Source organism: Nannobrachium achirus (assembly GCF_963921795.1).
Source record: "Nannobrachium achirus genome assembly, chromosome: 20".
Classification (NCBI taxonomy): Eukaryota; Metazoa; Chordata; class Actinopteri; order Myctophiformes; family Myctophidae; genus Nannobrachium; species Nannobrachium achirus.
In genome coordinates this window covers 30271171-30294463 of record NC_137827.1, presented here as the reverse complement: position 1 = coordinate 30294463, position 23293 = coordinate 30271171, and the positions used below count along the sequence as shown (strand labels likewise).

General features: G+C 41.5%; 1 protein-coding gene across 1 annotated transcript in view; it reads left to right on the top strand.

Moving 5' to 3' along the window:
- The first annotated feature begins 5276 nt into the window (after positions 1–5276).
- stxbp6 (syntaxin binding protein 6 (amisyn)) overlaps positions 5277–23293 on the top strand; it is an 88137-nt gene continuing 70120 nt past the window's right edge. Inside the window, exons 1-2 of the mRNA XM_080751365.1 lie at positions 5277–5575; positions 17091–17311. Coding sequence (XP_080607491.1) covers positions 17158–17311 — 154 coding nt within the window. The 5' untranslated portion in view covers positions 5277–5575; positions 17091–17157. The remainder of the gene's footprint in view (positions 5576–17090; positions 17312–23293) is intronic.

Genomic DNA, 23293 nt, shown 5'->3' with positions numbered 1-23293 from the left:
GTGAGTGTTGATTGTAAATAATCACTTCACTGCTCACATCTTGATTGCACATGTCAACTATTTATTGCCTTCATTTACAGTTTGTTTTGCACTATGACCTCTTGAGTCTCTAACTTTAATTGTCCAAATCATAAAGGTTACTAAGGCAGACCACATTGTATTCCAGGAGGAGAGTACTTGCCTGAGTACAGTAACGGTCTCTAATATTTCTTAATCTTCAATGTACTTGAGGAATAACCAAATGTTTCAAAAACTATCGTGTTAAATATTATAATTATACAATGACTCACTTTGTCAAAAGAAGACTGCTGTTTTACTTTAACCTATTAGACTAAAACAGTATTAGTGTCTAACCTAACGTGACTGAAGTCGTGTTACTGCTTTTATGTTCATAAAATGAGAAAAAGGAGTGCACATGACTCATGGCATGTTACCCATCTCTTATGCTAAACATAGCTCTTAAATGAAGGAGTATTTTTTGTATATTTTAACCTTGAATCTCATCTGCGTAAGTATAGATATATACTTGTGACGCCGTGGTCATGGCTTTATCAGGATGCCCAATGATACGAAATGCAACTGTTGTTGAAGTACAACTCATCTACATTGTGAACATCATGACATAATATTTTATTGTGTTCTTATTCATACCATACTCTGTTCCTTTCTGTATCTTTTATGACTCATATCTCCTAATGTGACCAGTTCTGTATTCTCTGTGTTTTAATAAACTTCAAAACGTGTTGTGTGATACTGTCTAGTGTCATCTTGTTCTCCAAGCTTGCCTCTCAACTGAATCATGACTCACCCCCTTAATTAGAGTAACCCTCTTAGGACCATATCAGTGTCAGCTAGTGTATACATTCATAACAGAGTCCATAAAAATACTTTAACAGAAGAAGTACAGACTTAAATAAAAGACAAAAGTACTGACATAAGATCAGCCCAAGTACAGTGAGTAGTTAAAAATAGTTTTCCACCTTTTCCATCCACGGGATTCCACAACTCTTACGCATCTTGGAAACATCTATGCCACGCAAAAAAGTCTGTTCTGGAGCGTGTGGCGTCAGTTATGAATCCAAAATATAGTTTTAGTGTTGCATTGAGCAATGACCACTTCAGACTTTTTACAGGAGTGTTGAGCAATCTTTCTATTGACTGTTTTCAAAACCTGGTAGTGCCATAGAAACCTTGACCTGCTTCCACACAGTTCTTTCATCAGAACCAGCCACTAATCTCACTCTAGAGAGACACAGCTGCCTGAATTCCCAGACTCTCTAGCAGGAAACGACTAATGCCCTCCTGTACTAGGCTGGTTGTGTGTGCGCGTCTGTGCGTGCAGGGGGTGTCTCATGACATAACCACATGTGTGCTACTCTCTCTTCCCCCTCGGCTACTCTCTCTCTCCTCAGCTTGGTAAAACTGACTCAACCGGTACTACTTTAGCAATGTTTGGACATGTAAGGAAGCATAAAGACCGTCCTCTATTTCCTCAGTGACTGACTGACTCTACTGCTGTCTCCATAGCACTGTGACTATGGCAGCAAAACACTCCACTGCAGATTCACCATTTACAGTTAGGTAACGGCATCTGTAAATCAAAGTGATAGTCTAGAGGCAAGGATATAAAAATACTCTCAGAAGACTCAGAGCAAAACTTTTCGATCCTAAATCCTTGAAAGGAAATCTTTCCCTGTGACAAACCAGATGTTTCACTGTAGCATGAAAACACAAAAGCAGACAAACTGTGGAAAAATGATCCCAAGGAAGCTTTGAAGGCCAGTGAGGAATTAGGACCATTATTTGATTACTAGACCTCTGCGTGCTAACTGGCAACTAAACCTCTGTACTGTAGCTTCTTAATACTTTCTTGTATAGTGAACCTCTTCCAAGTGGAATAGTAAACCAGCTTTTCACCACATAATCTGCCATGCATAATATCCCACTTTGTAGCAGTAGCACATGAGTATTGTTAAGTGTTCTGTGCTTGCAATGACAACTGATGATGGCTTTGGGGCACGTCATTGTCCATTACTAGAACATGATGCAACAGGGAAAAGGCAAACAGCCAAATACAGGATCTGCTTCTTCAATGGAAGAGTGTACCTGCAGTTCTCTGATTGATTGATTGAAGACTTTATTAGAAGTTTGCATAGGAAAAGGTACAGTTTCATGACGGTACAGTTCACTGGTACAAGGTCTACTAAAAGGAGATCCATGAAAAGACTAAGCTTATTTCCACTGGAAACCATTGAAGTATCTCATATAACATTGAATGACAGACAAATAGAACACAGTACTATGCAGTAGATATGTAAAGAAAAACAAAATAGAAGACAGTAAGTCAAAACAAACAGTATATACAAAGAAGGGGCAGGGGAGGGTAGGGTTGGGCTAGATTCTTTTTTACCAGTTGCGAACGGCTGCTGCCTGTAAGTGGTTTTTCAGGGCAATTTTAAAGGATGCTAGTGATCCACACTCCTTTGTGGCCTTCGGTAAGGCTTTCCACATTTTGGTGGTATAGCAGAAAAAAGAGTTTGACCCTTTGTTGGTTTTGACTCTGGGTTGAAAGTGATCTGTGGCGCTGCCTCTGGTGTTGTAATTATGGACATCCTTAATGTTTATAAAGTATTTTGACAGGTACTTGGGTATCATAGTGGTGTAGTGTATCTAATGATAGCTATAGTCTATCTGCAATGGGACATTGAATCAGATTTCTATCAAATCTTTAGCCAGCCATATAATAAAACAATCAGTTTGACTGTCAACTGATGCAAGGACATTTGTTTTGTGCTTGCAGTGATACATATAGTGATGCTCATTGTGGCTTTCTGCAGTACACAAACTGCTGTAAAAGTCAATTATCCCAAACATGGTAAACCCAGAGAAGTGATGAGTTAAATTGGCAAAATGAAAGCGGCTTGGTGTACCTGTATAGGTTAGTGAATTAATAGGTTAGTAAATCAGTTCACTGGTTAATCTTTTATCATGCATATTCTGCAGTACCGTGTGGCTTAATGTCATCTGACACCGTTACATCTGCTACTGTACTTGCACAGCTGCTGTTTTTATTTGACTTATGATAACTGATTCATTCATCATAGTCCATGTCAATGAACAGCCGGTAAGAGACAATAGAACAGACTGACTAACTTTTCTCAGGCGAGGCACAATCGTCTCTCATCCAGCCAAGCCAATCTTCACACGCACGCATGCACATGTGTACGCACTCACTCACACACTCACACACACACACACACTCACACACACACACACACACACACACACACACACACACACACACACACACACACACGTGTGGATGCATTCCTATGGCACAGCATGCTGTTGACATGGTTATAGAGAACAAAGGATGTGGGTTTACTATTATATAACTCTCAGTTTATTGCAGGCTGTAGCATAGACCATGACACTATGGTGGTCCAACAAATCCAGCACCAAGCTATTTGAAAAAAAAAAAAAAAAAAATATATATATATATATATATATATATATATATATATATATATATATATATATATAAATAATATCGACAAACAAAAAGTAGAATAACCTACACTGTATAATATCTAGAAAATGTTGCTGTAAATTTCTCCTGACCTTAGGTTTCTCAACTTGAGGTCTGGGGCCCCCTAGGGGTTCTTGGGGTGGGGGGCAAAGAGTCAAGAGTGAAATGGATGAAAACAAAAACAAAATGTGTACACTCAGGAGTCAAATTAACACACGATTTCACTGTGTAGATGTGTGTCTGTCCGTGGTAAGATTGATATCACCATAATCATATCAAAAATAAGGATCTGTGATCAACTGGAGCCTGGAGGTCCTTGAAAATACAAAAGATTGCAAATCACTGATTAGACAGACAACATTCATTTTAAAGTTTTCAAATAAATGTAGTGGAGTAAAAGTACAACATTTGGATCTGAGATGTAGTGGAGTTCAGGAATAGAAAGCCTGCTGTTTCTATAAGCTGGTTTGGCAATCGATGATGTCACAAGACGATGGGTTTCTGACCTGCCCACAGCCCTCCTCTGAAAAAAAAGAAAAGCTATTTTTGAGTGAGGACCAATTATATGAACATAGGTTGAAAAGTGGTGGAGTGCCCCTTTAAGTGAACTAGCCCTTACCCGTTCAAAGATATGAGCTCCGAAATGATGTGCAGTGTGTGGGTTATGGGATGTGTGCACTGTGCACACAGTATATGAGGGATGGAAAGTAACTTTAACTGGTGTTTGCATGATGATATGTAGGCGCATCAATGTAAGAAATACCCGTTTCGTTTAATGGCTACAGAGATACTGTGTACCCCCCCCCCACACACACACACACCCCCCGCCCGCCCACCCGCCTGCACACACACCCGCCTGCCTGCACACACACACACACACACACACACACACACACACACACACACACACACACACACACACACACACACACAGAGCTGGTTAAACATGTTGCCTCATGCTAGATGCAGAATAGATTAGCCTCAAGCTAGATGCAGAATAGATAGTAGATACACCATAAAAATGCTAATATACAGCATACGATTTGTGAAAGTGACAAACGGGCTTCACAGTTATGTTAGGTGTGTTCATATGCTAATTGTGATGCGATTTCAGATCAATTGCTCCAGCCACTGAGGAGAAACGCTGTTTCAGACAGACAGACAGACAGACAGACAGACAGACAGACAGACAGACAGACATTCGCAAAATTATAGTATAGATATGTGTCTGATCTTTCTTGCATGCATTGCCCCCACCCCTAAAGCGGGGGGTCTGGGGGTCCTCCCCCATAAAAAAAAATTAACATAGTAGATGTAATTTCCTGTGTTCTGGTGAATTTTGGGAGTTTGATACCAAATCCAGGAGAAATCCAGGAGATTTGCCAATCCAGGAGCATGCCAGGAGATGGGGTCAAAATCCAGGAGACTCCTGGGAAATCCAGGAGAGTTGACAAGCCTGGCCACTGGAGTAGGAGTAAAAGTAGGCTATTGGAAATTGGAAATACTCAAGTAAAGACAAGTACAAATACCTCAAAATTGTACTCAAGTACAGTATAGGTTAAAATGTACATACTGGAAATTGGAAATACTCAAGTAAAGTTCAAATATCTAAAAATTAAGTACAGTACTTAAGTAAATGTACTTAGTTACTTTACATCACTGCAAGTGCTGTGCCTGTGTGTGTGACTGGTGGAGCTGAGTCCGTCCTGCTGGGAACCTGCTACTGATTTTCCACCGAGACTACAGTGAGTGCAGTCAGTTCAGCTGTGGCGCGCTGGAGCCCTGCGCAGAGGCAGCAGAAATAAGGAACACACATACACACACAGACACTGCCCCACGTTGAGATACCAACACAACAACTCTTCGGCAAGTGAAACCAGCGCGATGTTAAGTGCGAAATGCTCTCGTTTGGTTTGAATAGATAGCACAGACAGCTACTACGACGGCGGGGCTGTTTGAAGTTGGTCAAGTTCAACTATAACAGCTGGACACGTTTATTGAAAGGACCAAACACACGTGGAACAACGTCGCCAGCCAAACACAGTGGTGAGTCTATGGCTTGAATTCCTTCCCTGTTTGTTTTCATATGGCTTAATGCAATTTAAGTAAATTAACTAATAATAAGTGACATTGTATAAACATAATGATGGCATATCAAAGATTTTCATAACATACCTTTTTAAGAATATTTCTATGTATTTGACGTAGCGTAGCCTATAATTATTGACAATGTTGCCACGCGCACTTTCCGTGTGCGTCGACGAGTGTGTTTGTTTGCGCTACAGCGCGTGTGTGGTGCGCGCGCGTGTAGTGCGCGCAGCGTCTTGAATTAAAACGTATAACGTTGTTTTTTTTTTTTTTTTGTGATATCGGTGGACTGTCAGTGTTGCACAATGCATTTTCTGATATAAGTAAAACGTAAAATATATAGGCCTACGGTAGGCTCTCAAAATGTAGGCAGTGCAAATATTGTTTTGTTTACATAGGATACACACTGATAATTATTGCAACACGCCTCCTAGTTTTGGAATCCCACCACATGAAATGCTAAAACTAATGCAACCGTTGTTGACTATTACCTCAGAGGTTCTTCTGACACTAGCCTACTGTAAAACAGAGGAGCCTTGTCCCCTTGTCCCCCTTCCACTGGAATTGCAAATATTTCAGTCATCCCCTGGCCACGTCACACAAGTCAATAAGTAGCTGTTTTCCAAGTAGCTATGGCGGGGGAAAAACTACAACATTACCAACATTCATGTGATTATTTTAGACACAATTAGAAATACGCAATCTTTATGGAAAGGATCTGGACATTATTTGTGATCACTAACAACTATTACTTCATCCTCAGTGTTATTCATTTTGTAGACCTTTAGTGTTGAAACAACCAATTGGTGCATTTGGTCACATTTGTATAGGCCAGAGTTAAATTAACCCTCATTAGAGGTGATGATGGGTCCTCAACTACGTTCAAGTAAAAAATCTGAAAATTAAAGTGTAGTCATTCTGATCATAGTTCATGTTTGTCTTTGTGTTCCATCAGCTGCGAAGTGCTACCAGGATTTTCTTTTCATGTGAAACTGCTTGAAGTGTCCTGTCATGTTCAAAGCAGCATTTGGTGGCGGGTGGGAGGGGGCATTTATTTCCCCATGAGACTAGTCAATTGTTGAGGTGAAACAATAGGCTATTATATTTCATAAGACAGGGTTAAATGGAGACTGTGTAAGTGTAATTTTCTGCTCTTATGTCTTGTCTGAATTGACCTTATGTGCACTGTGTTTGCTGGAGTCTGTCCCAGATTCATTCAAAAGGTTTTAAAAAAGGAAAAGTAGCCTAGTACAATTTTTATCTGCACGGAGCAGCTACCTCATGTCTTTTGCCAGAGAGTCTCTTTAGCCCCTTTTCCACTGGCCCAACTCCACACCACTCCACACCACACCGCCCACTTGTGTGAGGTTTTCCACTACAAGGTCCTGGGTAGAGTGGTGTGAAAGTGGTACTAAACGGGGTACTAAAAAGTATCCACTCTAGAGTAGGTCTGAGCTAGGCCACACAGGGCCAAACACATCATAATGACTGATCACTCACTGGCTTTTCATTTAGACCACCAGGATATAGTTGTAATACAATACAATAGATTCTATTGTGTTATAACCACTATTATAATCTATTATAGTATATTATAATTATCATAGTAATACATTAATACTTTATAATGTATTATAATCACAGTTATAATCCATTATAGTGCATTATAATTAGGTTAGTTGTAATACAAATTTATTATGTATTGTAATCACAGTTAAAAGGGTCAATTTGTTTCTTACCGATAGGGGTACTTTTGTGTAATGGAAAATGTAGATATTTTTATGTGGTGCGGTGTGGTGTGGTGTAGTGTGGTGTGGTGTGGTGCTAAAACTGCAGTCGAAAAGGGGCTTTTGACTGCAGGTTGAGGGCAGGCAGGGTGCTCTGCTCGGTGTACTACTTCTTATGCTGTTAACTAAACCATGTATTAAATTATGACTTGTTCGCAGGACTGTTTCAAGGCTTGATTTGCTCTGCTACCTCATAAAAGATAAGCCTATTTTCATGTACAGTAGACTACCTTTGGCATTCAGTTACAGTCAGCCAGGCTGCATAATGTTTAAAAAACTGTTGAGCTTGTTCTTTCCATGCTTGTCAATTGATCTTTTACTAGAAGACAGACGTTCCTCAATGTTGCCGACAGACATAACAACTAAACAACCATATCTCCCTCCTTCCGTGGCCCATATATATAATGAAGGATGGACAAAAACAGATCTACGCCTGCAGGAGTGACATCATTAGACTGTCCGGTAGCTCTGCTTTTCAGACAAACAACTTACCAATATAACTGTTATGTAGAAGTATCAAGGCCAGACTTGGGGACTTTTACTGAAGGTTATTTTCTAATATTACTTAACTGATTTGACTATCTATCTACTGTACATCAACTCACTCCGACCATGCAAGTATAGCTGTTGGCTTAAAACTGTTCATGTTAAACCCTCAAACTATTTGCAAAAATTATATTTTTGCTGTTGTGATAATACCGGTAATCTCACTGGTGAGATGGAAGTCTATTAGTGGGATGTTCTGTTTGTTTTTGTGCTCTTTACACTTGGCCATCGCTGGTGTGCTGTAGGGGTGTCTTCTAAAAATCGACGAATCGACGCGTCGTTTTAAGCCCCGGGAATCGACGCCAATTGTTTGAGTCGAAGCGAAAATATATATTTTTTTATATCACCAGTTAGCCTACTACTGCCAGTACTGCGGTGCACTGCTGGACTGGTGTGGTGTCATGTACTTCCAATGAGAAGTAGCAATTGGCGAACAGTTATTTATTGTCTCGCACCAGCGTCGGGTTGTGAAACGGAACGGCCAGAACGGTTCAGACCGCCGCTTCGTTAAAACATTCAGAGCCGGGACAGTGTTCCGTTAAGAGGAGGAAGCACGCTGTCAAAATCCCATATTAAATAATCTGCCACAGCACAAACGCGCGTCCACGAAGTAGTAAACAATCTTCTAAAGTCAAATTAACATACACAAGTGTAGGCTACAAGTTACATTTTCTAATTAAAGTGCTTCTGAATTGTTCTGTTCCAGTGTTGTAATCCATGATGAATGATTGTGTTTCGCTGTGTTTGCGTCCATGACATGTCCACACTGCTGGCTCAAGCGGGAGCTGTGCCTCCACCTGTTTATGATCCTTTTCTGAAATGAATCCGTTCTCGACACTGACTCATTACTCTGTCAGTGCTCTGTGTCCCGCGACTGCGGACTGGATCCCATCGTTCATTTAAAAGAGCCGTTCAAGAGAGCGGAATCGTTCGCGAATGTCTCATCTATACTGCACGCTGCCGAGAGACGGGGCAGAGTTGAAACAGCGGAGATGTTTTATTTGTTTTAACGGTGTGTTATAACTCTATGGTTGTACACTGCTATGCAGATAACATTTGTGCTCGCGCACCGATATCACCGAAAACACTGTGTATTCAATTCATCTCTTAATGTATTATTCTATTATGTTGACGTGGTTTAAAGCAACACTTTTTTTTTTTTTTTTACACAAAGTAGACTATAAAACGTCGGATTAACCCCCGCGACTCGAGTCGACTTCATAAATCCTGTGTCGAAGACAGCCCTAGTGTGCTGTCACACTTCCCAAAAATGTTGTTTACCAAACTGTAAACATTTTTGCGGGTTAGCTGTTGTTCATTAATTCATGTTTAGCCAAGACCTCCCTGAGTCCCTGGTACCACTTAACCCTCGCCACTTAAACCTCACTGGCAGCTCAGTCATGCTGAAAAATACATTGGTCCTTGCTTGTCCTTCCTCTAAAGACAACAGTTAGAGGTCATCGTCATCATTGGTAGAGATAGTTACTGCTTAAAAGTTAAGAAACCCTGATGAAGATCTATTGGGTCGACACGCGTTGGTCATATTGTTGCTTTGCTCAAATTCTTTTCATCAAAGACAGAGTGCCTGAGATTTATTTTCTTTGCAAGTCTGCAGTCCACACCACTAGGGAGTGGGGAGTCAAGCAGTACTTCTTTGAAAAACCTTTTGGTCATATGTTCGTACCTGTGTCACCAAAGAGCACCTGTCTAATATCGAGCCATTGATCCATGCAGCGCTTGCTTTTTTGCCAGAGTATTACAATTTGTTCTGCAGGACAAAAATAAGACTAGCATTTTGAGTCTGTAGTGCTAATCGTATATGCTCAGTCATTATACTCTGTACAGTATTTTAACTTCATGCTTAATGAACTGTACTAAATACATTAGAAAGTAGACCATGTGCATCGACTTTGGTAATGGTGCAGGACAAACAGAAGATCAGCTAAAATAACAGATGAATAATGCCCTCATACAGTATAAATAAATGTACAGTATATGTATGGGTTTCGTCTTAACTGCCAGTTGGCAGAGATAATGACAGGTCAGGTGCAATCACTTAACCCTCACTCAACTTTGGAGCCAGGGAGAAATGCTGATAGCTTTCTAGGCAGTGTTTACACTGTGTAACCTACTACAGATCATGTCTCATGGTTAGGGTTTGGCACTTGTTCTATTATTTGTAGGGTGATAATTAATTTCTCATATTATGCCCATGACTAATAGTGTGATTAACACCGTCTCATGACATATGCAATCATGATATTCCTAACGTATTGCATGACAGATGAGATACATTTTGAGTGATACTGTATCACTATTCACTATATGTTCAACAAGGGCATTTTGGCCCATGTTGCTGTAAAGTGTGGAGACAGGGTCTGATAGACAGGGGCTATTTCTTCCCCTTTGCCCTTATATACATTTCCTACACTGACTTTCCTACAAGGAACACATCACCATTTTAAGCATTATCTTCATATAATTGGTCCTCACTCACTAATGCTCATTATAAGATACAATTTATTTCTATACTTGCTCTGCAGCTCTTTGGACAGTTCTGAAGTGCTCCTTTAAGAAAGTAAACTCGTAAACACTATACTTTTTGTGTCTTGGGATTCCATCTTATATTTTTGAAAAATGAACTATACTACCCGTGTAATATACTGTACATTCCACATTATATATTACAGACAAATTGAGTGCTTTGTTGTGCATCCTGTAGTACAGTAATTCATTTCTGAACAAATCTTACAGGAGTGTTACAGGAGTGTGTGCGTGCGTGCGTGCGTGCGTGCGTGTTTTACAGCAGAGAGAGCAAGAGGGAGACCTTGTTTGGTCCCAGAGCAAATGAAACACTTTAGACAGCTACTTTTACTGACTTTCCTAACTCAGCTTTTAAAATACCACAGAGAATAGTGCTCAGAGTGAAATGTTGGGACTAGCTGCACAACAAAATAACTTAAAGACACTAGGGACACTAATAGTAATTGACCCTTCCAGTGTCCCAAATGTCCTGCGACTGAAGTCTTTCTGCTTGTGTCAAGGATGAGTATTATTTGGAATGACTGTGCTGCTCCCTCTAAGCCAGTCCTTCTTAACCACCAGCAGCATCCTTATTGTGGGGAAAGCTTTCGCTGAAAATAGCAGATCAACAACCTCATCCATCACACTGCAACATGTTGTGAACTTAACGATCTGCTATTTTCAGCTAAAGCTTTCCCCACAATAACAGAAACCAGAAATGACTCTAGTATTGAGCCCTGAGGGACACTGGTCAACCATATGGGGTTTAAGTGGATAACAATAATTCTACTGTATGTCTTATGCTGGCACTGAGAGCACATGAATAATGTCATCGACCCATTGTTATATGAGAGATGAAATGGGCAAAAGTGCCGTAGTCTATGTTCCTCTGTTATATGACATCACTCTTCCTCCAATAGTCCATATAGTAGTGTCCTCGGGAGGAGAGGCACGGTCAAGAGGCTGCAGATGAGGTGAAGTGTGCTATTTCTTTGGAAGATTGTGGAGCCGAGAGAGCAAGCATGAGTGTTTTTCTTGAATAATGGAGCCCATCCTTCCTTTAGTGTATGTTCTATAGAGAGAGGGAGTGACGGATTGAAGGTGGGAGGATAGGGAGAGGCCAAGGTTAGTCAGCTGTAGGAGGATGAACTTTTGCCAGAATAGGGATCATGTTGTCTTGTTGAGTCAGTTATCCAGACAGATCCCATTATGAAGCCTCATAGCATGGAGTGATGGTGCACTGCTTCATGTCATACCGATGAACCATGCTGGACTGGTTTTTGTTTCTGTCTGCTCCCCCTTCCTGCCCTGATTTATACATATAATATATTATATATATACAGTTCTATACAGTAGGTGGTATGGAAATGAAGTACAACTCCACTTTGGGCCCGAGGTGCAGTCATCTGAGAAACATTTTGATTAGGTTACTTTCCTGCACAGAGAAAAACGAGTCTTGTCATTTTGTCTCACACTTGGGCTTTCAGCACTGTTCTTGTCACACCAGTACAGCCTTGAGTGCCTGTCTTTAAAATATTGCTCCTCCTCCTGTCCCTCGACGCTCTGGGGATAAGTTGAAAACCTTAATTAACAAGGGATTGTTATATCAGGGTATTTTTGACAAGTGCAGGAAAGAGAGAAATGAAAGTAGACGGAGAACATTGATATCATTGCAACAGCATTGATATTAGCTGGCATGCAGTCTGAGTCATCCAGCACATCCTCACATCCTTAATTGACAGCACTCCTAGTGTCGTAGTCCAAAACAGAAGCATTCTGTTTGGCACTACTATATATATTCCTGTCCACGTAATTGCAGTCCTGTGTGGATACCCGCTCTCTCTCGCTCTCACATACACATACACAGACACACATACACGCACAGAGCAGAGCTAAGGAGGAGCTTTAATTCCTGTTGAGTGGTAGGTGTTCTCTCAAGGAATGTGAATGAAAGATAAGGCATAGGAATGTGATTTCCCATGCCTATCATTCTATTTCTTACACACACACACACACACACACACACACACACACACACACACACACACACACACACACACACACACACACACACACACACACACATGCACCGTTTTAATTATTCAACACCTGGGAGACAGACAGGTCCATTGCTTCACTGTCCCATCAGGCTTCAGCAGCCCTTCGCTGTGGCTTAGCTCACTGCTGTTCACTTGTAGATGGCTCTCTGAGGAACTCACAAGCACGCCACTCGCCAAGACTGTACAGGAAGCATGCCAGCAACAGACTTCTAATTCAGAAAGATTAAACCTGTGTGGTTCCTCATCTCAATAGCCAAGTTGGTTCTGGATTTGCAAGTAATGATAAAAGGAGGTGAAGTATATGGAAGTGGCTTGATGATGCTCCATATCCTCCAGCTGGGTGTTTGGAACCGGGCTGTTGCTGGCGCTGCCAGGGGTGTCACACCAAATTCTGGGCCCTGGGTACTAGGATTCACTGCAGGCACCCCATGAATGTTCTTCATAGGGGGATGGGGGTTTAACCCATTTAGACTGGGAATGCAATCAATGCATTATTACATGTTATCTTGTGCTTTAACTATTGAAAAATATCAGATATACAAGCTCACAGCGCGGCACCGAGTGCCGCGCTGCGAGCTTGTAGATGTGCTATTTTTGAAAAATCTTGAAAGTCTTTGAATAGTTTTTTGAAAAACCCATGTTTCTATGTCAGTGGTGCTCAAACGTTTTCATGTCAAGGACCGTCACCCCCAAAATGATAAGTATTTGGCCAGGGACCACCATCTCAAAATATTTAGTTCCAGGGACTCACCCAGAAGCAAAATTTTGAGTTACAAATGTTTGCTTAAAAATACATATACCGGTATTCAAAGATTTGCACACATTTTCACGACTTTTAAAAAATAGCAGATCTACAAGCTTATGAGCTTGTATATCTGGTATTTTTCAATAGTTAAAGCATAAAATAATTAAGGCCCCTCCACCTTGGGCCCTAACTGAGTCCCACTCCCCCCCTGGTTGCTGGCGCTGCTGTGGCAGGTCCCTGTGAGGTCCCCCTCAAAAGAGGCCCCCAGAGAGGCGCCAGTAGCACTGCCTGAACACATTTCACATTAATGCACTGTTTGAGAGGGTGGAATCTGGGGAATGAGAAGGAACACGGCTTTCTCCTTTCACTGCTTGGCAAGGTGTAGCCCCAGTTAATGACGTGTTTTTGGAAACGGGCTTTGCTGGAAAATTGGGTGATAAGCTACAGTAAAATATATGTGTCGTTTACACCAGCACAGCAACTCCCTGGATACCACCGCTATGATAGTGGCACAACCCAGGCTGCATTTTCACTGCCTGAAGTCGTCTGTTCCCTCTTTCTTTTTTATTCACGCTTACTCTTTCCTTCTGAATCTGCACTTATAAACCCCCACCCTCCTTTACGCCATGCTTCAGTTGGCCACCTGAGGGGACGGGAGGAGATGGGGAAGCTCAAGACTCTCCTCTGCTGGTGACAGCTTGCAGGGTGATTGTGGGTGGGGGTGTTACATCAGCTGTAGGTCCATGAAGGAGAGAGGGAGAGATTCTCCTGATTAGAGCTTCCAGGGGTGCTGGGCTGCCATGAAGATGCACAGCATTCTGTTCAATAGGACGGATGACCAAGACCAGCCACCATTCACTAATCCATTTCTATTATCCTGTTTCATAGACGTGATTTAGAGCTCCGTTACAGTATTCACTATGCAGCAAGCCAGTCTCCGGCTGCTACAGTATATGGAGAGGAAGAGCTGTCACCAGTGAACGTGTTAAATAAATGTTTGAGTATTCAAGTCTGAATATTCAAAAGCCTTGATGTTCTTAGATGGTATTTGCTACAATGCTCCAGCAATATCTGTGATTAAACGTGACTGTACAGTACCCATTTTAACTGTACAAAGTAGGTCTTTCTATGCTTTATCAGAGGAGTCTTTGATATTACATAGTACCCATGAACTTACTCACTGCAATTCAAAATGTAACTGTGCACTTTTTTCATATCGTTTGAGCTGATATGGCCTTTTGTGCTTTTGACAGCAGGTCAAGTATGGAACAGGTGTCCCATCTTATCTCAAGAAATAGAGCGGGTCTGTTTCCTTCCTTGGCATACTGTTAGAGATTTATAATGTTGGAGGTTTTCAAGATTCCTTGAGAAGGCAATAAGTACTCTATGCAAAATCTTGGCTCCCATCTATTATTAGTCTTCAAACTAAATACTCCTGTCTACTCATTACATTTACATTCCCTTGAGACAAGGGTCAGACAATAACCCCAGGACAGTCTCTGTTTACCGTACTAATGTTTAAATATGTTTAGTATGTAAATGGGATACATGCCAAATGCGGATAACAATTAATGCCACTCATTTTGAGTCCTGTTTATTCTTCCAGCATCTTTGAAGGGCCCATCTGTCCTAGCCAATTTGTGAGAGAAAGAGGGAGACAGAAAGTAAGAGAGTGCGGGAAAACATAGTCGGATCCGCCAGGGACTCTTCCGCAGGAACAGACAATGCATCATTTTGAAGTGATAATTCAAGTAAAAGTTTGCTACGCCGTGAATTGTGCCACTGCCAAGTTTAAGTTTACACATGCACGCATAACGTTAAAGATGAGTCAACAATATTCTGCCTTTGAGGGATGATTAGCCCATGACATGTTTATACAACCTTGTTTTCATAGCTGCGCTGAATACATCTTGTTGAGATAGTATTATTAGGGGAACATTTTATTTATGTTCATTTTACTAAAAGAGAATAAATAAGTTGTAAAGACCAAAAATGTATATTTATTTCTCTGTGCCCTTATTTACATATCATGTTATTCCTATTTATTTACTAATTTGTTTTTGGTTTTCTTTTAAACGGAGTGTACTGTACTGTTTCCATATCTAATTCTCTAACAGAGCAGTGGTGACCTAGTTTTCATTTTATTTGCTTATATATGATGGTGACTGGCAGTGATATGTGATGTCTTATGTTTGTCTATTGTCTTTTATGTTTTTGTTATTGAAAATGAATAAAATGTAAGTGAAAAAAAAAGACGAGTAAACGTGTGCAGGATAGTGGTAATAAATAGAAACCAACAGTAAGAAGTGCTCCTTGCTTCATTGTTTGCTGTAGAGGTGTGCATTGGCACTACCCTCACGATTCAATTCCATTACAATTCACCAGGTAACGATTGGATTTGATTCGATTCTACGATGCATCGCGATACATCACACTTTTCTGTAATACTGCACAACATGGCAAATTTCAGTCAGTACAAGCAGTCAGATATACTGAACAACATATTTTATTTAGAATTATATTACTTACAATATTATATATACAGCGTTATTATATTACCATTAAGACGCCTAAGGGCGAAAGGGATGGAATTCACACAGGACGGAATACATTATTAATATTGTGGCTGACATTTTGGCTGATTCCATGCTGAAATCGATCAAAGCTTATGCAATATACGTTTCCAGTAGGATTTACCTTAACCTAGCCTAGAAGAGCCCTGTGCATTCCAAGGGATAGAAGGGCGGGGATGCATGGCAGCTCCCTATTTGATCTTTGATCTGTCTGTCTTTGTGTGCCCGCCTTTAGGAGCGGAAGTTATACAAGACTCTTTACTACTCATCTCAACCATGTACTACCGCTGGTTCTGGACTGGTTTGGTGGTAATTGTTAAAGATTTGAAACAATACATACCGGTATGTGTGGCTGCTGGACGATTCTTTGAAGCTGAGTTGAGCTTTCAGAAAACAACGTTTGCGGTCTGTTGTTTATTAGCAATCCAATTTGATGAGGGCATTGTTTTTCAGCCTGGGTTGCTATGCCTCAGAGCAGAGTAATTCATCTACTGTTTGAAACTGACAGTTACACACTTTAGAGTGGTGCATCGGCAGCAAGGCAGTCTGTGTTGTTTGTGTGTGTCTCTCGGGTGTGTGTGTGGCTGAGCAAATGATTAAGCTCCATAGTCCTCTTGAGAGCATTTGGACCTAATTAGCCCACTTTTTATGACCACATTCTGCAGTTAAGCACAGTTGGCCTGACTGAGCTCTGTTTTGCCTGTCACCATCAGCTGACACACTCAGTCCCCAATGGCGTGTGCGATTGTGTGGGTCACCAAGTGAGACAAATTCCCCATCCTAGATGGCTGTAATAATAGAAATAACCACTGCTGGTATGTCTGTTGGCAAGATCATCTTGCTGACGGGGGAAGTGACTATAAGGAGAATATTGGTGAGGCGTTTGGAGAGACAAGTGTGGAGATTGGCGCAAACACAGAAACAGGGAGGCCTGCCTAACATTTGGAGCTGGTTCCCTCCTCTGTCGTTACATTCTTTTATGGTGCCATTTGCAGAGAGCTGTAGAAACTGTGAGTTGAGATTGGATATGAGTGTTTGTGGAAGAGAGTGATCGGCCACAAGAAAACAAGTTATTTGCTTGAAAAGGAATTGATTTCTTTAGCTCATGGTGATATTTGGGCCTCCACTGTCCTGATGTGGAACAACGTTTACAAGGTGGCTTGTCTCATCCCTCTTCCTTAACAGTGTAATCTCACATAGTGCTTCTTGCCCATACCCTCTCTGTCTCCTCCACTTCAGTGAAGAGTGGTTCTCGTCCCCTCCAACTTACCCTTTGTCAGCTGCTCATCGCTGCCCACCCCGAGACATGAGTGCGAAGTCGGCCATCAACAAGGAGGTGTTTACGCCTCATGATGAGAAGATGCTGGCGGCCGTGCAGGTGAAGCGCAGAACCAAGAAGAAGATTCCCTTCCTGGCTACTGGAGGACAGGGAGACTACATGACCTTCATCTGCCTCTCAGGTTGGTGGACTACTGTTCCGTCTTCTCTGGTTATTTTTCCCATTTCTTTACTTTATCCACAAGTTTCCAACGTCCCATCTTGCATTGCGCAGAAGGTGTGCGGCAGTTCCGGTGTCGCAGCCGAGTGTGATCTACAAGCTCACAACGGTTGCATCTGCGACGTGACGTGAGCTTGTATGTCAGCTGTTCTCCGGATGTGTCCCACACATAATTCTACAGTAAATTACAGCGGAAACAGGTGGATAGGTGGAGTTCTCTTTATTTGGAATTTATTTGTCACTTTCCTGTGTCACTCCTGTCTTGTAATTCTCTCCTCTCCTCTACTCCTCTCCTTCCCTTCCCATGTAGCCACACAGACAAGATAGTGTGTGGCATGTACCATTCTTTCATGTGACTGCTGTATCTATGATCAAGGGGCAGTTACTGTGTGTGTGTGTGTGTGTGTGTGTGTGTGTGTGTGTGTGTGTGTGTGTGTGTGTGTGTGTGTGTGTGTGTGTGTGTGTGTGTGTGTGTGTGTGTGTGTGTGTGTGTGTGTGTGTGTGTGTGTGTGTGTGTGTGTGTGTGTGTGTGTGTGTGTGTGTAAATTGCTGGTGTTTCTTCTTATGGAATGGCATCGATGGCGGTGCTTGTGATGTCTTGGTGATTATGCTCACTGTCAGCCTCATCAGCTTGGAACTAGGAGACGCACAGTGGAGACCCGTAGTCACATTTCAACACATCCTCCCTAATTCACCCACTAATTCTCACATTGATGAGCATGTTTACGTCTCTCCTGCCAGTAGAATGACATGACACGCTTAATCAATTTACACCTCCTTGGTTTTGGCGTCAATTCCTTTAAATTAATTAGATTAGGTCTGAAATGTAATAATTGTTTCACTTGAAATTGGGGTTAAGTTGTTTTTGTTTCCCCTCTATTCCCTTCTTGGAATGTGTGGTGAGTCTGGTGACATATCGCTCAGTAATTCAATTAGTCATGTAACTGAGGGACTAGGGAAAATAGCTAAAGTTGATCATATCGTCCGGATTGATGAGAAATCAGTCGCTCTGCAAAATTGGCACCTTTCCAACAGTATGAAGGTTATTGCTAAGAAACATTGTTACAATAGAGAGCTGATCTACCAAACATACATTTCAGAACTTTTTGTGCAATGTTTTATTGCGACCGAAGGTCGCAGTTTACCACGAGAAATGTCACAGCTTGTCTCTCTGTGTACACATTTTTGCAGTCTATGGGTTTGTTCCCTTGACACATCACTGTGACATCACAGGTGAGTAAAAGTCCATATATGGGTATTCCCCAGAATCCCTTTTATGCCCGTATATGAAGATCCCTGATTTCATCGATATATATCACTAGCCAGATGGTCAGTGGTCTTAACATGAGAAATGTCACAGCTTGTCTCCGTGAAGCCGTGTGTATATCACTACATGGCCCATATCTGTGTCGCTGGTTCAGATAGGGATCTCCATGTATGGGCATAAAAAATATATATTGTATGTTGTGTATCATTGGAACCACTCTTAACAGAATCCCTTTTATGCCCATATATGGAGATCCCATCACTGTCACTCTGTGCCACATCACTGTGACTCGTGACATCACAGGTGATATCACAGGTGACATGCCTATTTGGTAATGCCCATACATGGACATGTTTTGACATAACATTGTTGACTGTCATGCAGGGGTCTCCATATACCGGTATGGGTAACTAGTCCGATATACATCACTGGCCAGATGGCTAAGAATTGGCGTTGTCGCCCTGAGGTGTCTTAGTATATAATGTATATATTATTATGTACAGTATGTACAGTATATGTATACTGTATTGGGTACCATTTTTCTATTGTCTTTGGTATGACTCAGCCTGGAATTGAAAGTCTTAGGGCGGACACTCTAAAAAAAAGCCACTGATCAGACATAGTACTGCATACTGTACTATGTAACATGTCAGTTAATTTAACTGACAAGTGAAAGATGTGGTTTATTAAATTGTTTTGATCAGACGCCAGCATCACTCCCCACCATCTGTACATTAGCATACAAGGCAAGCACTAAGTTTGCATTATAAGACTATATCTAAAGGTGACTCCACAGTCCACACCAAAGAGACTACAAGAAACTCTTTCCAACTCCTGGCAGTCTGTTTGCATCGATCTCCACCTGCCAGTCTGTTGCCAGGTCTGGTCATTATAAGTGACTTTAAAGTCGATTGTAAATATTCATAGTTGCGGGTTGCTTTTGTTAATATTTATTTTCCTTAGTGTAGTTGCTTTTGTGGGTCTTGCTTTCAAGATTATTAAAATAAAAGGCTGATGTAATTGGGCCAAAGTGGTAAAGAATGGTCGCTTCTTTTGGACTTGTTTTCATAAACCGGTTTGCCTGTTTCACTCACGGAACGTGTCAAATGTGTGGTGCAGGTGATTTCTCTCTCCATAGCACTATTACTAGCTTTGCTTTGGAGTTGATTAGTACAGGAAATTGAGAGTTGAGATTGTGAATATGCTATTTAGTTAAAATGTGCGACGGGAAAATGTCTCTGGCTTATTTAGTTTTGGTTTTGCAGCAGTATCAAACTAAAAGCTCCACTCTACAACCCCCTCAATTCTGCGTTTCCTAGAAAAAGACAGCTTTATAGCGTCTCTTGCCGAAAAGCTGCCGATGGCTCCCTGTAGGCAACAAACGCTTTCCGCTGCCGACGTCGTCCAAAAATCTCCTTGGTTAAGAGTTACTTTTAGTAAAAAACGACAACCATGCTTGTATAACAAAGACAGTGGACATTAAGTGAAAAATCAAACCTCGGTTCGAAGTGGAGCTGTGAATTTGAGCAGTTCCAGATCTATGTTTTTGATTCTATGTGTTTTAGATCTATGAATTCTATCTGTTCTAGATCTATAAATTATGTGTTCTAGTTCTATATTTTTTAGATTGATTCTATGTGTTCTAGATCTATATTTTTACATTCTATGTCTTCTAGATCTGTGTGTGTGATGGGAGTAGACAAATACTTGCTTTATGCAAATGTAGCATATTTACTATTATTTGAAATAATAACAAATACTGTCCATAATAGGCCTAACAAACATATAACTTGAGAAAATATCTGCTTCTATAGGACAGATTAATAGTGAAAGGACCACCACTCATCGAGGTGCTGCATGCCTGAAGAAGGTCTATGACCAAAAGCTTGCACTTTATTTAACTGAAAATGAAGAACATGATTTTGCACACTTTTGAGTGTACGGAGGCTCCCTTAAATCTTTCATTAGGACAGATTTAAAATAAACATTTATACTTGGCATTCAATCAATAAACCCCAGCATCCCTATTCTAAGGGGATATTCACCAAAAGTAGCAGATTTACAAGCTCACTACAAGATATTGATACATTCTAAATAGTATTCTGAGGCACCCTGGACTGGTGTTATTGGGCGCCCTAGTTCACTATGAGAAAGTGATTGAGAAACCCAGCTGTTATTATGATGTAGAGACACTGTGATGACTAGTTGGAGATGTGTGGCACACAAGCCATAGTCAGCCAGACCTGCCGGATTTCAGCCGGATTCGGGCCAAACCTGTTTGCTATGTGGGTTCTCTGGCCGTTGTTGCATGCATTCGGTGGTCACTGTTGTGTTGGTGCGGGGGTCTGGAGAGCACTGTATAAAGGACGTAGGCTACTATGTGCTCGAGCGCTCCTGTTCTTGGGAGTGTGTTTGTCTGGGGCTCGCGCTGTACAGATGTGCCGTTTCAACGCTTCGGTATTTGCTGCGCGCGACGCCGTCAGCGCTAATATTGTAGTTGTGATCGTGGTCGTCTGCTGGCCGTTTGGAGGCAGCCCGACTGTCGGGAGGGTAATTAAATGCCCCGATTATCGTGTAGTGTACGGCCGCCTTTACTAGTCAATTTCGGCCGGGATGCGATTCATTGTGAGCTTGTAGATTTGCTAATTGCTACGTTTTCTGTGTGTTGGTCGTTCGAGCTGTGTGTGTGTGTGTGTGTGTGTGTGTGTGTGTGTGTGTGTGTGTGTGTGTGTGTGTGTGTGTGTGTGTGTGTGTGTGTGTGTGTGTGTGTGTGTGTGTGTGTGTGTGTGTGTGTGTGTGTGTGTGTGTGTGTGTGTGTGTGTGTGTGGTGCGTGCGTGCGTGCGGTCGCGCATGCGCATATCCTGTTCAAACTCAACGAGACCGTTCTCACTTGACGGTGAGGACACGGTGAGGACACACATTGCTGCCTATGGGGAGCTCTGTTCCACACAGCTCCAAAAAACCTCTCAACCCCTGTTTCAACATAGACAGGTTCACTAGCTCAAGTTTCCGGTTTCCTTTCTTTCCTTTCTTCTATTGACAAGGCTGGCTTTGGTTTTATAGACCGTAATCCAACGTGGTTTGATTGCAGGAGTTCAGTCTGTTCCTATTCGCTCGTTTACCAAAGTAAACAATTATGCTGTTTACTTTTCACAGTGCAATTGTGAAAGTAAAAATACACCTGCCCTCGCACATTTTAACCACATCAGGTGATCTAGACCAGGTAATGTTATGTCCTGGTCCTGGACACAACAGGAATGAGAAACTCCGCTTTGAACGAATAACTGAATCTCTAGATATCAAGCTGTTTTAAGGTTTAGCTTCAGTTTTTGCTCAAGTTGCCTCATTGATTTGTAAGGATGTTTAATAAAAAGGGTTAATATCTAACCCTGAAAGGAATAGATGAACAAGTGCTTTTATGAAGTCCTTCCATTGTTTTAATCCAACCATGTAATTCCAAGATTCAAGCTCACTTATTGTGGACTGGGAGGAGGGCAATAGATGAATTATACAGTAAACACCTGTAAATACACAATTTTGATTCCGATAATCATGTAGCTTAACGCTGTGTGCTAATGTGTTTCAATTCCTACACATAAAAGCATGACATTGAGCCATAAATGCCAGTCACCGCTTAACTACAGTTTATTTTCCCAGCAGGGGTTTACAGTCAAGTCATACTTATTTTCATGTGTGAAATAAATGTCTCATCACGTCCCTAGCGGCAGCCTTCACCCCTGTGTCCTATCGCAGCTGTCACTCTGAAATGTATTAAAATTCTCATCTCATTCTGCCTGCCATAATTGAAATCCATAAATCATCTGCACCTTAAGCTTCAGAGAAATCTTTTAATCAAGACAATATGCAGTGTCAATGCTTATATGGCCCGACAGGGAGTTTGAAGGTTAGAATCAGGGGTGACAAGACATGAATGTGACTAGATGGATACTGGTTACAGTCCCTAAAATAGCTGGTAAAACTCTGGACAAAAGTGCTTATTCTCTCCTAAAAAACAGGACCAGGGCCAATTATATAAAGTATTGTAAACAGTCGGTTTTTTGTGTGCAGGTGACGTGAGGGTAAAAATTTGATATTGGCATCCAGCTGAAAATGGGTGATGTTGTCAAAATCAAATCAGATTTTCACTGACACGCCCATCAGAAATTAAATAAAATGGTCACACTGCTGCTTGCAACCAGCTGCAATCTGGAACTTATTTTAAATTAATATTTGTTCATTTTAAGTTTTTAACCAATCTGTGTGGTATAGTTAATACAGTACATCTGCAGTGGTTGCAGGTGGTGTCCCTACTGAAAGATTTATCTAATATATTGAGAAATGTAGACCTTGGTGTTGGTTAGGGTTAGGACACCTACTTGTTGATAACTAGGACCCGCTTGAAACTCATAGCGTATATTTGCCCTGGCCAAGTGGGGTTGACTTATTGGAAGAGCTGTAGAAAGTTAGTCTCTTGTTGGAGAGACCCAGATTTGAATCAGTAGGACATCATCATTAAAGTTGCAGCTTAAACCACCAACTGCTTGAGTGGGGCCAGTCAGTTACTCACAGGACAAGACAGTATGTGGTTGTACTGGGCAACTGTGGATGTGAGTCTGTGTGTGTATTACTCTGCCTCCTCCTGCAACCACTATCCCCAGGCCGATGTACAAAGAATC